This window comes from Pleurodeles waltl, chromosome 12 (genome assembly GCF_031143425.1).
Source record: "Pleurodeles waltl isolate 20211129_DDA chromosome 12, aPleWal1.hap1.20221129, whole genome shotgun sequence".
NCBI lineage: Eukaryota > Metazoa > Chordata > Amphibia > Caudata > Salamandridae > Pleurodeles > Pleurodeles waltl.
The window spans coordinates 190,690,465-190,707,922 of record NC_090451.1 but is presented as its reverse complement, the minus strand read 5'-3'; the positions used below and the strand labels follow the sequence as shown (position 1 = coordinate 190,707,922).

General features: G+C 44.0%; 1 protein-coding gene across 2 annotated transcripts in view; it reads left to right on the top strand.

Annotated features, from left to right (window-relative positions):
- The window catches only part of ZCCHC14 (zinc finger CCHC-type containing 14), a 547,370-nt gene that overhangs the window by 498,123 nt on the left and 31,789 nt on the right, over window positions 1-17,458 (top strand). For both annotated transcript variants that reach the window (XM_069216334.1, XM_069216333.1), the window contains exons 11-12: window positions 9,300-9,443; window positions 9,541-10,938. In XM_069216334.1, the coding sequence (XP_069072435.1) occupies window positions 9,300-9,443; window positions 9,541-10,938 (1,542 nt within the window). The remainder of the gene's footprint in view (window positions 1-9,299; window positions 9,444-9,540; window positions 10,939-17,458) is intronic.

Sequence of the window (17,458 nt, the reverse complement as noted above, 5' to 3'; positions counted from 1 at the left end):
GCAAGCTGACTGCAGGCAAGTCCTACAGCAGTTTGCTAGGCTCTTCTCTTTGACCCCTGGACAGACCATCCTGTGTACCCATGATGTGGACACAGGAGACAGTTTACCTGTCAAAACAAAAATCTATAGAGAGTCTGACCAAACCAAAAGAGAGCATCAAAGTTGAAGTTCACAAGTTGCTGGATTTAGGGGTTATTGAGCCCCCTGACAGACCATGGGGCAGTCCAGAGGTCTTAGTCCTCAAATCTCATTCCAGAGATGACAAGAGAGAGATGAGGTTTTGTATGGACTATAGGGGTCTCAACTCTGTCACCCAGACAGATGCTCACCCTGTGCCAAGAGCAGATGAACTAATTGACAAGTTAGGTGCAGACAAATTCCTTAGTACCTTTGACTTAACTGCAGGGCACTGGCAAATTAGGATAGCACCTGGAGCAAAAGAGACAACAGCATTCTCTACTGCCCCTGCCACCTTCCAAAAGTTGGTGGCTTGGAGTCTTTTAGTGCAACATATCTAGATTATATTGCTGTCTTTAGCTCCTCCTGGCAGATTCACCTGATGAAGGTTTTGTAGGCCTTGCAGTAAGCAGGCCTCACTTTTAAGGCATCAAAGTCCAAGTAGGGCATGGCACTGTTGTATACTTGGGCCACCTTGTAGGTGGAGGCCAAATGCAACCTTTGCAGCCCAAGATCCAGACCATTCTAGACTGTGAAGCTCCAAAAACCCAGACTCAAGTCAGGGCATTCCTTGGCTTGACTGGTTACTATGGGAGGTTTGTAAAGGGGTATGGATCCACTGTGACCCCACCACACACACACAGAATTGACCTCAAAGAAAATGCCCAGAAAGGTAAACTGGACTCTTGACCGTCAGAAGGCCTTTGACACCCTGAAGGAGGCAATGTGCTCAGCACTCGTTCTCAAATCTCCAGATTATTCTAAGCAGTTCATTGTGCAGATAGATGCCTTGGAACATGGGATAGAAGCAGTCCTGTCCCAAACCAATGATGATGGCCATGACTGGCCTTTTGTATTTATTACCATGAGGTTACTCCCCAGGGAGCAGTGTTAACTTGAACCTCCAACCTGTGGATATCCTAACCCCCTTAGACTGGAACTGTAAGTCTTTTACTTACCTCAAAACCGTACTAACTTTTCTTCCCCCCCCCCTAGAACTCTTTCTGACAGTTACACTGTCAACTTTTAAAACGGAGTATTGCTGTTTACTTGAAAGCTATTTAAATTGCCAAATTGAAACAAAGTGGTATTCATACATATGTTGGATACTTACTTGCAAATGTACTTACTGCAACTTGAATTTTGTGGTTCTGGAAATAAAGTAAAAAACTAAATTTTGCTATATAAAAACCATTGGTCTGGAGTTAGTTATTGAGTGTGTATTAACAGCAAATGTTTTGCGCCTTCCCTCTGATAAGCCTAACTGCTCGACCACACTACCACAAAAGAGAACATTAGTATTATCTACTTTAGTCTGTTAAGCCTCTTTGGAACCCATGCAGTCTGTGCACCAAGATGGAGGATTTTGCAAGGAGGAGGGTCACCTCAGCTGTGGACAACTTTCGGGTGGTCACTCCTCCTTGTTTTTCCTAATTTGCCCACCAGACTTGCTGCCAAAAGTGGGGCTTTGCTGGGGGACGGATATCTCCACTAGCTGGAGTGCCCTGGGGCACTGTAACAAGAGGTCTTAGCCTTTGAGTCTCACCGCAGGTGTAACAGTTCCTGCGGGGGGAGGTGTGAAGCACCTCCACCCAGTGCAGGCTTTGTTTCTGGCCACAGAGAGCACAAAGGCTCTCACCCCATGAGGTCAAAAACTCGTCTGGAGTGGTAGGCTGGCACAGACCGGTCAGTCCTGCACTAGAAGTTTGGCTAAAATAGAGGGGGCATCTCTAAGATGCCCTCTCGTTGCATTTTTCAATAAATCCAACACTGGCATTAGTGTGGATTTATTGTGCTGAAAGGTTTGATAAGAGTTCGTAATGGCAAACTCTGAGCCCATATACTCAGTATGTCCAAACTGCACTTACAATGCCTAAGAATGGACTTATACACTGTATGGGCATATTTCTCATGAATTATGCCCGCACTTGTATAGTGCACCCTGCCTTAGGGCTGTAAGTGACTTACCTGTGCCACAGGCCTTGGTTTGTGGGCATGGTACCTTGAGAGGGGTATTTTTCTCCCCACCAGCACACACACGCAGCAGTGGCAGTGTGCATGGGGTTGGTGAGGGCCCCCCAGGGTGGCATAATACATGCTGCAGCCCTTGGGGGCTTTTCCTGGCCACTGGGCCCTTGGTACACTGGATACCTTTTACAAGGGACTTAATTATGTGCTAGGGGTGTGCTGATTGTGAGAACAATTGTACAGTTTTTGGGAAAGAACACTGGTGCTTGGAGCCTGGCTAGCAGGATCCCAGCGCACACTGTCAAGTTAGCATCAATATCATGCAAAAAGTGTGGGTGGAGGGGTAACTATGCCAACAAGGGCACTTTCTTCCATCCTCCATCTAGCAAAATCAGGTTTGCAGTTTTTATCGATAAGGGTGCATCTTGCAGTTATAACTGATGATAGAAAATCGCCTACTCAGGCATCCTTTTATCGAATGCCTGTTAAAGATTTTTTTAGAGGGTTTAAGAAAAGTGTTCCCACTGTTCGTTCACCCTCTACTCCCTGGGATCTAAATGTGGTACTTTTGAAACAGATGGAGCCACCCTTTGAGCCCATACATAAGTCCTCTTTACAACATATGACATTGAAAACAGCGTGTCTGGTAGCTGTTACCTCAGCATGCAGAGTAAGCAAAATGCAGGCTCTCTGTGCAAAAGAGCCTTACACTGTGTTTCATGACAATAGGGAAGTTATGAGTATCCATCCTAGTTTCCTGCCTAAGGTGGTTTCTGATTTCATTATTAACCAGACTATTGCGCTCCCTACGTTTTTTCTCCAAACCATCCACACCAGCAGAAAGTGCTCTACACTCTTTAGATCTGAAAAGAGTCCTGAAGTTCTCTTTGGATAAAACGAAAGTCACTAGACCCTCAGATCATTTATTTCCGAACTATGGTTCAATGAGAATGGGCATGGCTGCTTCCAAGCAAACTATCTCTAGATGAATAGTTCCCTGCATTATGTTTACCTACCAGTTGGCTAATAATCAATTGACCGCCAGACCCAAAGCCCATTCTACCAGGGGCAAGGTAGCAACAATACCTCTTCTGAAAAATGTACTCATCTCTGAAATCTGCAAAGCAGTGACGTGGAGATCGGTACATACTTTCACAAGACACTACTGTTTTGATTCAGATACTAGAGCGGACACCCATGTCGGACAGGCATCATTACGAAACCTATTGAAATAGAATTCAACTGCTGTAGCTTACTCTAGCTGTCTCCGCAGGGGTATGAGATGGTCTTGCTGCTCTGTTTAGTGCTTATGACTATTGATGAGGATCCCCTGGAAGAAAAGGATCTGTTACCTGTAATCCTAGTTCTCTTCCAGGGGAATCCTCATCAAAGTCCTAAGCAACCCTCTCACCTCCACGGACCAATCTTGCATACAGCAGTTCATGTTTAGTGGAGTTTTTCATTCTTAACTTCACCGTAAAAAAAAAGTACTGACCTAACTGTCACCTTTCTCTGACCTCTGAGGCATTATGGGATACTGGAGGTCTCTGAGGCCTTAAAGGGACAGTGCCATTTATTTGCCCTTACCATGTTAATCTGAATCCTGCCTATTGGCTAAAAATGTTTGTAACTTATTCTTCTCCTTTCGACGTCGAGACATTTGACGGAAGGGTGCGCTCTTTCACACCATCAGTCAAGAAGATTGAACCCCGTATTATTTTTGTTGAGAGGTTCGGCATTGAGGAGATCAGCATCTAGGCATTCAGCTGCCTCAATTTATTCACGTTCACTGAATGGTCACTGCTTCACCAGGGGATGTTTATGTTTGCATCAAAATCTCAGCACTTTTAGATGAGGACCCAGTTCAAGTGGCCATTAATAACTGCAACCACCTGCAACTTCCTGTAATGCCTATCATTGCGCAAGGATGAACTTCAGTATCACCCAATATTTGTCAATGAATGCTTCATCACCACCACCCCATACAGTGTCCCATACTCCATCAGAGTACCTTAGAAAGAATAAAACCCAATATACCTTTCCACCTAACTCTAGAAATCATTTGACAGATTAATTTACATCATATACTCCCACATCTGCATTGGCGTCCCCTGTTGACGACATTGTCACTTTTGAAGACATTTTGTTAAGGATTCATCTAAATTGAATATTCAGTTTAAGGTACCCAGACTGATGTCTCAATCATCATGAGTGCTGCAACAAATGGCGTCTCTTAGACCTCTTCTGCCCTTGGTACTTGGATTTAAAGAACTCACTGAGGATACGTTGCTGACTCCAGCTACCAGCAATGTGTCTACATCAAGACTACTTAAGAAATTTAAGCCTTCAGAGTGGGACCCATTTTACCTTAGACAAGACCTGAAGTCCAAATGACAGTATCAGCGGTGAGGCAAAACATGCCTCCCCTCCAGAAACTTCAGTCCCATCAGAGAGAGAGCAAACACATTGATGTAGATGGCAGAACGGTGTTACGTTTAGCAGATGTAGCCTTCCAGACTAGCACATCCACTTTGCAGGGGCATTATAATAGAGCTGCGTAGGAGGCACTGTCTTCTTTTGCTGAACACATGCCAAGAAGCAAGGAACAGGATTTCCTATAAGTGGGACAAAAACGTCAACTAGTCTGAAACCAGGTCATTAGTGCAGCCATAGACACAGCAAACCTAGCTGTCAGAATTCTACAGTGAAATCTCCCTCAATAGAGTGTAACATTTACTTTCTTGCGTCCACCTCTTTGGCTGAAGTGTGTCACACGAGTAGGTTAAGTACAAAGAAAGAAACAAAAGCGATGACCCCTCTCTATTGTTCATTCCCACCAGATGTACAACAAGGGACTGTTATCGGGGCAGCAAAAGCCAGGGGTCGGTCAGAGACAGGACCATAGAGTAGCACAGAGGAACTAGCTTTGCATGCATTATCTCCCACTTCTGAGAGGCCCCAATCCCTACCAGGTTCTGCAGTGAAACAGTGCCTTTGTTCTGCAGCAGACAGCCAGGAATGTAAATCAGCTGTAAGCGTAGGGTGATGAAGCCCTTCACCATTGCAAATACACAGTAATTTGTGAGGGTTCCCAACAAAAGGGAAAAATGGAAGCAGAAACTGCAAATGCATATATCTTAACCTTGTAAAGAAAAGTAATAAAGTGTGTCCTGTTCCTTGGGAGGCTTCATTGTTCCCAAAGCAAAGAATGACTCCCCATGGATTCCTCGGCTGTCAAAGTTACTGGATGCTTGCTATCTCCAAGGCAATGGAATCTAGCTCGCTCCAGTGAGGGACGATACAAGAAGCCAAGATCTAGCAGTAAAAGGCAGACCACAAATCAGGGAGCTAAGAACCATAACCATGAATAGAATCGGGTAATCAGTCAGAAATTCATCAAGCCCTCCCAAATAGGCTACCGGAAAAGGGACCTTCACCATTGAAGGGTTCACATCAGATTGCCCGTGGTGCTTGACAAGCCAGCTGAGGTTAGAAGAATTCTAGAAGCACATGCACCAGGAATACAAGTCTCTCCACTTTGTACGAAAACATCTCACAACCTTCCTGCCTCAGTACATGTACCTCTGCAGAAAGCATGTACCTCTGCAGAAGTCTGCAGTTATTGAAACCCTCAAAGTTTGGAGAGGCAGCAAAGACAGGAGAAGCAGGCCTCAGGCGGCCCAGAAAAACACTTGAGAATGAGGGTCAGTTGGGGTGGGGGTTAGTGGAAGCAATAGAGATCTCCACTACTGCAGCACCAAACTCAAGTCAACCCTACTATGTCTCCGTCTGCAACAAATGGCAAGAAACAGATCACACTTGCTCCTACCTCAATTTTACCTCAGAGAGCTGGCCTCTTAATAGACAAAATAATAAAAAAAGTCCTGCAAACCAAGGAAGAAATATTCTCAGTACTGAAAGCCAACAGTAAGAAAATGAAAACTCAGCAAGGTCAAGATGAACCAACAGAAAGGGGTGCCCATGTAGTCTTCTTAAAGACCCCTTTATCCATAAACTCTAATAGATCTGCAGAACTACTGACTGCATCCATGTTTTGCCATAGTGTGTCAGAGTGGTACTCCATGCAAGGGGGAATATGTTGCTTGTATGGGTGAGAAGGAAGCTCACCTGGGGAGGGATGTCTAAGAAGTGGCCACCAATGCTGTAGACTCATTCTTGGGAGCAGAAACAAAAGCAGATGGTTGCATCTAAAGGGAACCTCTCCAGAGTAATGCGCAGATCCACAGCACCACAAAATACTGATTAAGAAGATAAACCTAGAAAAGAACATTCATTCATGCATGCAGGCAGACCATGCCAAGTCCTAACCCATAATCAGCTTATATCAGTTGAAAAGAGTTGCCCAAGTTTTGGAATATGCAGAACCTTAGCAAGACCCACAGACCAGAAAGGATTGGTCAACAACACTGCCTCCGCTACTTCTGGAGTAAACACCAGTGTAATAATGTCTGGAGAACTGAAAAGTCACCCCAAGGAAAATGCAATTTAGATCTAATCACAGTCTAGGACTGTTCAACTCTGGCAGGCCTCTCTGTAATTGTGCCAGATTGACATTTAGTGAAAATAATTAGGCAACAAGCAGATGGAGCTGCAGTCCTTCACACCCAGTATAACACTCTGTTGGAAACATGGTGGGCTTCATGGCATTGAAGGATGAAATTGCCAACCACAATAGAAAAGATCCAATATGCCCACTTGTGGAAGATGTCCCAAAATGTGACCAAAGGTACAGAGCCAAAGTAGTTAACTTGAAGGAATAAGAAAAACAAAAAGAAAAAAAGGCCTGAGGCCCCACTGCAAAAAGTACAGGAATCCCTGTCCACTGCAAACCCAGATATAACTCGCACAGGTAACTCTGGTAGCTGCGTCATGAAAGAACAAGCATTTACAATACACCGGGTCTTGCCTTCGCTTGAGTTAGAGCTATTGGCATTGTGAATTCCCAGCAGGACGTTTCTTGCCACATAAATTGAAAATGAAAAATAAAACAATTGACATAAGCCGGCCGATTCAAAGGGCCATGAGCATGAATGTGAAAGAGAGACCTAAAAAGAAAAGGAAGTTTGCTCGCAGTCATACATATCAGCAATTATTCATGTAACAGGGTCTGTGTCCAAGGCGATAACAAAACCGCCCCAAGGAGAGACAAACGTGAATCATTTACCAATCATAACAAAGGATTTTTGAAAGGCAAGCCGACAAACGAATAAAAGTGATGTGCATGGTTAAAAGCCCAAAAGACTTACAAAAAGTCAAAGCACTTATGCGCTGAACCTCAAATGGCCATGCAGTCTAGAGGATGTGCAAAAACCTTTCAAGTAAAGAAGAAAGCCATTTGTCTTATTTGTAGAGTGAAGAGAGCAGATCCTGGTCACCCAGAAAGAGGTTGAAGTGCATTGCGGAATACTTGGCCAACTCATCGCCGCAGCAAGTGGGTAAAATAAATCCCCTGCCTAATCGCTGCCTAAAGCCAAGACATTAAGAAAGGGCAGATCCATCATTTACAGGAAGCACACATAATTGAAAGAAGCTGAGATGAACTAAGTGTAGTATTCTAATTTATTGTGGAGAAGGTATCCTGACTCACTAAATGTACAGTCTTGAATGGGAACGGATGCCTTTAACCTCCGTCAGTAATTGTAATAAATAGCATCTGACTGTGCATGATAACATCTTATGTATATAAGTTAAAAAACGAATTGAAACAAAACCTTAATACAAGACTTAAAATCTGTGCAATGCAAAAATCTCCAAAAAGCCCACATGAATGCCACTTGCTCAGCTCTGATAAGTGACCGTAGCTTGGAATTGATGAAAGTATGCAGAAATGTACCCAATTAGTTATTGACACTGTACTATTGCAATAAAGTGCAGATTGCCTTTTGTACTGTAGCAATAAATGTATGATTGGGTTGCTGGTTTATTTGTAAAGCTGTTTCCAGCATCATGTTTTATTGGAACACTTTTTATTTCCCCTGCCATTGGCATAAGCATGTTTGTATGTGTGAAAAACATGAAGTGTTTTTCTATTACACAGAGAAATCTTTCCTTGGTTTGCCAAAAATGGTTTCTGGTACCCCACACACAGGCATAGATAGTCTGTATTCTTGACTGGAATGAAGATACCCATGGTGGAGATTACCTTATTTTAGATCATAACGCAAGGGTCATCAGTCCGCCCTGGAATTGAATCCAAAGCACAATGTAGAGACTACCCTGGCTGAAGTGAGCTAGATTCAGTTCAAGAGAGGATTGAATTCAATCTTGTCTTTTGTCAGTACAGCCTTTTGGAGGCAGGTACCTGACTACTTACAGGGCAACGTGACCAAATATGGGTGAGGTTAAACTTGAGGTCTCCCAGTCATTTCTCCCTTTAGTACCCAGTGCTTAGGGGCACTCTTTTTGGAAATTAGTGTTTTATTATTAGAAATTGTTGCTCACCAGAGACCACTTCACCTTACTTATATTCCTGCAAATGCTGCCGCCTCTTCCGTGGGATCTTCATTATTGGTCATAAGCACTGATTTGACCTGCCCATGCTCAGGACCCCAGATCACTTTTAACAGCAATATATTCCTGAAAATGCATAATTTCTCTACTTCCATAATAAAGCTGCTGCTATTTCTGTCCTATTCCCTGGCCATTTACACATTTACAGCCACCTTCCTAAAGCTACCTTTGCAGATTTTAGCACAATATAATTCCCATAGCAACATTTCACTTTACCTTTCCCTTAGCCGATATAATGTGCTTTATAACAAACCTAGTCAAGACACCTAGTCAGTTTCACACCAAAATGATTACTTATGCAGCTCTTGGTTCTGAACGTCTTTCTCAGTCTTGCAAACCTTTTGATTGCATTTGAGAGACTGCCTTATCAGTGGACCTTCATCTTGTTATGGTTATGTCTCATTCATAAGCCATTTAAATCTTTGTTTCCATTAGAAATCTGTACTGGAAAATGTAGCGCTAACATTTTATCAGGAGGTTTATTGAATTCCATGTTTGTTACACCAAATCCTTTCTCATTTTCTATCAGGACTTGTTTTTAATTGGAGCTCAAACTTGAATCGTGTCCTTGAGATTGCATGCCAGCCTGCTATTGTTTCATCTTGTTTATCATTTTTATCTAGAGCTACGTGTGGATATAGAACAATTGACTCACCAGACCCATCGAGAGGGTAGTTCTTCTTCAGAATATTCCAGCTCTCCTTCAAGTCCAAGAGTAATTCAGGCCAGAGAAGAGAGTTTTGACAGCACGGAGGAGACGGAAAGACGTAAGGAACAAAAGAAGTGTGTGTGTGTGTTGTTCTGTTAAATCACAAGTTTAAATGTTACCAAAATGTTAATATTTTGATTTCTGTTCCCATCTAGACGTTCCCTTGGAGGGTCCTGAAAGGGAAAAGCCGATCATTCTGATGAATCACTTCACCTCCAACTCCATTCGCCCTACAGCTCAGGTTCTACCAGTACAGAATGACACTGGCTCAACTTCTTCCAGTCAACACCCGCTGCAGATGTTGAAAGCAGTTTCCTCACATATTGCTCCCATTCATGTAATGAATTCAGTGCACAAGTCTGATAGAGTAAACACGGACATGAAGCTCCTTTCTTCCTCTATGCACTCGTTCTTGCCGTTGGAAGAAAGGGGCAAGGCTTCTCCAGGGCCCAGAAGCAGCATCAAGGTTGAAAAGATCTTAGGAAATATTATCATGGATAGGCCTACGCAGTCTTCACTACCTGTACCAGTTCTCTCTGGGGTTCCTGAAAATGCTTCTGGGACAACGTGTGTTAACTTTGGAATGCGGACCAAAGTCATTCGATCCACCACACTTGACCGAATAAATAAACCGGGTCAACAACAAATTGTTGAAAGCAGTACTGCTTCTACTATGCCTTCTAGTACAGTCTTCCATGTTGCACATCCATCAGTAAAATTGCTGGTTTCTTCAGCTCCTTCTGATTTGTCAACGGTTAGACAGACAACATGCTCCAGCAACATGCAGAGTGTCTCCCCAGCTGTAATAAAACCCCGGACTACATTGTATGCAGCCAACACCAAAGTTGCCTTTTCAGGGGTAAGCAGTATGCCTGTGGCCCCAATTCCTGGAAGCTTTTGCTCAAACAGCAACCCTGCTTCTTCTAGCAGTCATCCAGCAACGTCCTTTGCAAATGTGGCAAATTCACAAAGCTGTCCTTCTCCCAGTTCTAGTCCCACACTGTCCTCTGTTGGCGAGAACAGTTTATTTAGCGGTAGTGGAGCTTCTGTGACTGTTGCAGTCCCGAATCAGGCAACTAATAACCATCATCAGCAGCAGCAGACAGGATGTACTGTGTGTAGTTCGTGTGGTTGTAGTGGTAATTGTGGCACTCCTGGTATGGCTGTAAATTATGCAAATTATTTTCAGCATCCGTTTTCTGCACCTTCCATGTTTTCATTCCCATTTTTGCCCTTCAGCCCTTTATGCAGCAATGGCTACATTAATGCTCACCAGTACAATAGCAACCCAGCGTTTCCGGTGGTTCATTCTGCTTACAGCAGTAGCTTGAACAATACAGACTCTGTGATAAGTGGGCAGTCTAACTTTTCAGTACCCCCTTTTCAGAGTTTTTTGACTGGGACAGCAGGAGTGTACCAGCCACAGGGAATAATGGCAAGCCCAAACAATACAGGCCTTAAAAAAAGTGGTAATCTTTCATGTTATAACTGTGGGTCCAGTGGTCACAGAGCTCAGGATTGTAAACAGCCAACAATGGATTTCAATCAACAAGGTAAGAACCTGTTTCTTCGTCTGTTTAGAAACTATTTTCCAATCTGTATATATTTTCTTAAATTGTAAAAACCATTAATTGTAGTTGTGCTAAGGACGGAAAACTTGCAGTACTGGCAAGAAAAACATAGAATTGTTGCATGTCTGACTTTGCCTTCTTCTCTGCACTTGCACTCACTTTCCACCCTTTCCATCTAAACACATCTGCTCTGCTTCATCCCTTTTCTGCCCAGATGGGATAGAACAAACTCATTTTATTGTTAGTACGTTTCTCACTGGCTTTTGTCGCTATCCCTAGTGCCCTCAGTACCTGACTTTAGCATGGGATACTGATTGAACCTTGACAATACATGAACCATTGATAAACAATACCAGCTGGTTTTGTGAAATTTCATTTTTAAACTTATTTGACGTTCATCTTCACTACACAGTTGCATTTCTAGGCAGTCGCTTGACACTTTTGGCACAGGGAGTTTACTTTTGATAAATGCTTCAGACCTCCAGTAGGCTTAAGCGTCAGCAAAGACATGTTGCTTAAGAACATGAAGGGTTGTTCTTACAGGTTTGCACATACTAAATACTCAAAACAATTAATGGGGAAAGTTGTATCTCATAGTCTTATGCAATGTTCATTAGGTGCCATACTGGTATTCACACCCAGCCACCAAGGGTGTGGCTGTCCCAACTAGAGAAGTAATCAGGACTGAACAAACTTATTTCCAAAAACCAAGGCACACCAAGATAGTCCACAAAGTATGTAGGGTGTAAGGCAAGTCAATAAGAATTCCGGACACGTCTTGTTGCTGGTTATGATTTATTCTTCCCACGGTATGATGAGTCCCATAACAGCCGACACGTGTTTCGTCATCAAGAATTTCTCAAGACATACTCGATGGAAATGCATCCATATGTAGATCAAAGTTAGTGTCGAACAGAGTATTCTATATTAAGCTGTTTTCAGTGTAGAGAATTAATTTGAAAAATTCGAAAGAGAAAGACCACGGTAAGCCAAGCAATTAGTAGCTTGTGATGTAAAGTGGGATGCAATAGTAATCAAAAGGATGTTCCCCAAATCCAAAGTTGGCAGCTTTGGCTGTTAGGCCACATCCGTATTTTTCAATTTGTGTGATTGTTGTACACAGGTGATAGGTTTTGGTACGAACAGATATATTAAGCACATTCTCTGGTCAAAATAACTGTGTGAAGTAAAAAACAGCAGCAACTACTGTAAGGCTTACCAGATTCTTGCTTGCTAACACTTGGAATGGTTTGTTTTAAAACTGGACCTAGTGACATTGTTCAGCACCTTTGCACTAGTGGGCAAACGGGGCTAACCATTTTATATAATGCCTGTGTAATTACCAGGGTTTTTATGACCCACCAAAAAATGCCTTGCAACCCTCATTAGAGAAAACACTGGGTTAGGGCATATCCAGGTGCCCCCCCTCCCAGTAGCTAGTGACAGGCATAAATATGGCATCCCCAGGCACCACCTTCAGAACACTTCCTTGACCGGTAGAAGATCAGAGGAGGACTGGACCTGATGTCTGATCCAGAGATGATCCCTGAAGGAAGTTGACTTATTGTCATAACGCTGTCCTCCTGTTCAAGGAACAGGAATACAAGAGGCCTTTTCCTAGAAGTGCCCAGCTGCCAAGTCGCGTCTAAACTGGACCCTGCTCTTGGCTTCTGCAGACACCCTGTGACTAAGACGTCCCCAAAGGTCCTGCGGGGATTTAAAAGTGTACTTCTTCTGTGGCAATTAAGACTAAGTCAAAAGATCAGATTTTTGACTGAAATTCACGTGATTGGTGTATCTGACCCATGGTCCATTCCGGTCAGCCTGACATTGTGCCTAGGTCCTGATCTACCACAACCGTAGACCTTTATTGGCGCTTAGCGTTTCTTCACACTATTTCTTCTTAAAACTTCATTAATAAGTGTCTCCAGATCTTTGTATTGAATTTTTTTATTTTTCTCATTTGAATTGGGATGTTTTTATTGCTTTGTCTTTTTACTTTATAGTATACATTGCTCTAAGTTCAGATTGTCTGCTCTGTGCCATAGATGCAGGGGTTGAGCTCAGGTTAGTTTAATGACTTTGGCAGTTTACCCTGACACGGATTGTGATTATTTCCTGAGGTGGGTAGTCACCTACACAAAATAATAATCCAATTTCCTACAGCATCCTTCAGCGATCGCAGTAAGCATTTAAACAGCAGCCGCTATTTATAGTGGTTAGAGCTAAGTGGTCACTGTGCGTTCATATAGGGGACAAGCATTCGGGAGAGAGGGCAGCATGTGAGCTTTGCTGTGGGGTAATTCCTAGCTCCATTCATTAAGGATCTGACCCCCGAGTTCCTCATAATGCCTCCCCATCTGTAAAAGAAAATACACTTTCATTGAAATTGGCTCCTGGAACCCCTGTCAAGACACTATGGCAAGGAGTGAAACCGCTATTGGAGAAGCATATGTGGATGACTGACTTCTGGCACAGCACTCTATTCAGACAGCTCTTCAACCCCTGTAGAAGCATCAGCCTTGATTTCCTCTGTAATGAGAAACCATTATGAGCAGTTCAGGTATTTACTTATGTCTATAGGCCATCAACCAGGACTCGCTGGATATCTGTGTCCTTGAATTTCTTTCAGTCTTGACTCTAGGTGCAATCCATCTCCATGCAGTCGGCCTCAAGGCCTTGGCAACAGGTGTTTCTTGTCCTCCCTCTTTTCCTTTTCCCATGAGGGTTTTGGGTCTGGGCCTGCCTGGTGGTATTTGAATCATGCTTGCGGAGGATGCGATCTATCTAGTCCCAACTACTTTTCATAAATTCTTCATGAGCAGGGAGTTAGAAAGTCTGCTGCAGTAGGTCGTTGTTGCTGATGATGTTTGGCCAGTGGATTTGGAGGATTTTCCTCAGACAAGTGTTAATGAAGGTCTGGGACTTTGTTGGTGCTGGTGATAGTTGTCCTCCAAGTTTCTGCTGATCAATAAAAAAAAGGACCAATTTTATGTTGGTAAAAAACCTGATCTTGGTTTACAGCATCTGATAAAGACTTCTAGTTGTAGATTCCTTACCTTAGAAGTTCTCTCAGGCATCCAACTGGATCCAGAGATTTTTTTTCGAGCAGTATCCCTGCGCGCCATCAGTGGGCGTCAGTCGACTCCACATGCTTCGTTGGCATCACGTTCGTGTATAGGCCCCACTCCGACGTGTTGATGTCAGTTCTTTTCTTTCTGCGCCAATCTACGCACAGATCCAGAGAAGAGCTACCCATAGTCATCATTTGGCTATCTGCGACTTTTGTCAAGTTCTTGTCCCGGAAGACCGGTTTTAAACCCTGCAAATCTGGTCACCAAAGGATGTTGGTAACGGATCTGCATCACGTCTGTCTTTGGTGTCTGGAGCGCACCCACCACCCAAAGTCGTGCTCCGGGTGTTGGGCCATGAACCCGAAGGCTTTGAGGGAGCAGTCCCTAAAGCTCATAGCGGCCCGGCTCTCAATTCCACCTCACTCCCGGTCTCGTTCATGAGGAAGGTCACAAGACCGCTCGCAGAGTCATCACCAATCCTCCTCGTCCCATTCCAAGTCCTCGCGACACTCAGTTCATAAGAAGTAGAAGAAATCCAAACATTCTTCGACTTCACCCCATCGCTCGGACGTGGGGAGAGCATCGATGCTCTAGGCCTCCATCTTCGGAGCCTGCGTCTGGATCGGCTGTGCGCCTCCCCCCACTTTCTGGGAGCCGGTGGCCCAGCTGAAAGAGTTCTGTAAGGCCATGAGCCTCATCTTTGGAAAGACCGATCTGCCCTTGGTGCCTTCGGGCCCAGGAGGGTCAGGGAGGGCCCCCTCAGGGTCTGCACCGGTGGCTTTGGCCTTTGCTCTGGGGGGCACCTCCAGATCTGCTCTTGGATCGGTACTGACACCAGTCATGCCAACACAACCTTCTCCGGCGTCTGGACAGATGTTGACACTCCCGATGTTGGTTCGATCCTATACTCATCCCTGAGGTCAGGAGCCAGAACGGCGTGACTCAACCCAGATTCAGTTTTCCATGGGCGTCTATTGGACCAAGGGTGGATCCTGACCATTCTTTCTATTGGTATGGATATGGGGATAGTGTAGAGGGGTCCCTGAACCCTTTAGAGAAGGGCAGCTAAGGTTTTGGACCTCGAGCTTCCTTCGGTGGCGGTCAGGAATAACATCCTGACAGAGGTGCTTTAGCCTAGGGCTTCCACTTCAGAACCCCTCCTACCCTTTAATGAAGTCCTTGCGGATGTCTTACTGGGTACCTGGTCGTGTGCTTTAAGGACTCACTGACTACAGCTCGTCCCCTGGCCTCGTAGATGCTCCTCCCCCCACCCAGTCCACCTTTCACAGCTACGGAAGGGGCACCCCAGCCCTGTCCATTTCTACTCCCCCACTGACCTGCGCATGAGTCAGTCTCTCTGCTGACGCAGAATCCCACATGCTTGTGGATCAGGGAGCCAGCGGTCCACTCAGTCCACCCCAACCCAAGCCATCCCAGTCCGTTGGAATATCCTAGACCAGTTGGCATCAGGATCCCTCATCACCTGCCCCACTGTGAATCCATCACCACAGACAGGTGGGTGTCGCAAATTGTCAGAAGGGGCTATTCTCCAGTATTGGATCTTTAATAGATTCACATGCTTGAATCACTCCCCGTCATCGAGATGGGAGTCCCCGGTAATTTAATAAAGCAGTATATATACATCGCTATCATAGGCTATAATGGCAATGAAAAGGTCAGTTTAATAGCCTATCCATGTCCTTTTTCAAAAAAGGACCAAACTTGAACTATAACCAATCAGGTGACAGCACCCTCTAGAACACCCCTAACAGAGGCTGCGTCCCTTAGATTTTCAAGCACAAGTGGGAATAGGTAGTCCCGAGGTATAAGGGGAGCCTCTCTGAGGAGGAGGGTGGGTCACATGTGGACCTGTGAAAGATACCAATACTGGAGAACTGCAGTTACATGTAAGTAACTTATTTTCTTCTCCAGTATTGGATCTTTCATAGATTCACATGCTTGAATCAGAATAGCAAGCAGTTACTGTATTTGTATATCTTATAGTATTAGCGCAAATAGTGGATGGTGGGTAGAAAATATATACATAACATTTATATGTAACATAATAAATAATACCAGTATTTTTTCCACCAGATCTATTGTTGCTACCAAAGCGCTGGCACAGGGCGTTCCAGTCTTGGAAGTCTGTCAGGCAGCGATTTGGGCATCTCTGCACACTTTTACCAAACACTACTGCCTGGACAGTCAGGTCCGAAGGGATGGCCACTTTGGCCGTTCCGTCCTGCAGGACTTCTTGGTGTGATCTTGGTTCGCAGCCCACCACCGGGGATGGTATTGTTCGGGTATCTATTCAGAGGTAAAGAACCTGCAACTAGAAGTGTCTATCAGGTGTACAAGTTTTTTACCTTCGGTAATGATATATCTGGTAGAGACATATTCTAGTTGCAGATTCCTTACCTTTGAATTTCCCCACGCGTTCGATTGCAGCATCTCCATCAAATAATGCATTTGTTGGAAGAAGATCTAGCAACAGAATGTCCTTGATAAGTTCCCCCCTTTCTTCTGCGTCCATCTCTTTATGTGCTTGCCAAAGTTGTTTCTTTGTAACCTGTTTTGTAGTGACTCATTGGAAGAAACTCCTACTATGGAAATTAAAGCGTGTAAGTTTAGCTTTAGTGGTTATGTCAAACAGCTTTTTCTCTTTCAATAAAAATTTCTTCTGCTTCAGTTCTGCATATAGATTCATGTTCCAGGACATCTTGTAGACATGTCTTTATATTGTTATACACAAAGTTTGGTCACAAAGTTATGTAGTGGCACAGGCTCAGTCATTTTAAAGGGGTTTCCTTGCTGATCCATGAAATGAAGAAGGCTGTCAACATGTGTATTCCAACGTTCCCCTCTCTTTCCCAAAGGTTTGTGTTGAGGAACAGGTTCATGATGGTCCATTAGTTTTGAATTTGTCATCTCTCTGAATACACTGCAAGTAGAAAGGACTTCATGGTTAACTAGCTTCCATTGAGCAACATATTGACTTCCCTCTCTGTCTTTCACCACAAAATGTCTTTGGATGAATTTTGTATAGAGGTATGGTTTTGCCACCTCTCGCTTCTTCACTCTTTCCAAATATCAGGACCCATGTCTCGGGTAGTTTATGTAATCGAATTTGCGAAACACTGTAATCAGTGACTCCACAGTCTTCACATGCAGCTCCCAATCACCTTCCCGATCAGCATGTACCAAGTGTTTCACGAGAGCTATCATGTCCAAAACATTTCCCCAGTATTTGCAAAGTTCTTATTTTTCTTCACATTTTTTGACACTCTACGAACTTGTTTTTCAAGTTTTCTGATTTTGAACTGAGTGTATTGAACATTGCCTGGCTTTGCAATATGTCTTTTGAATGAAGCTGCACCATGTGCCTTGTTCATTTCCGAGATAAGATATGCAAAACCTAATTTGTCATT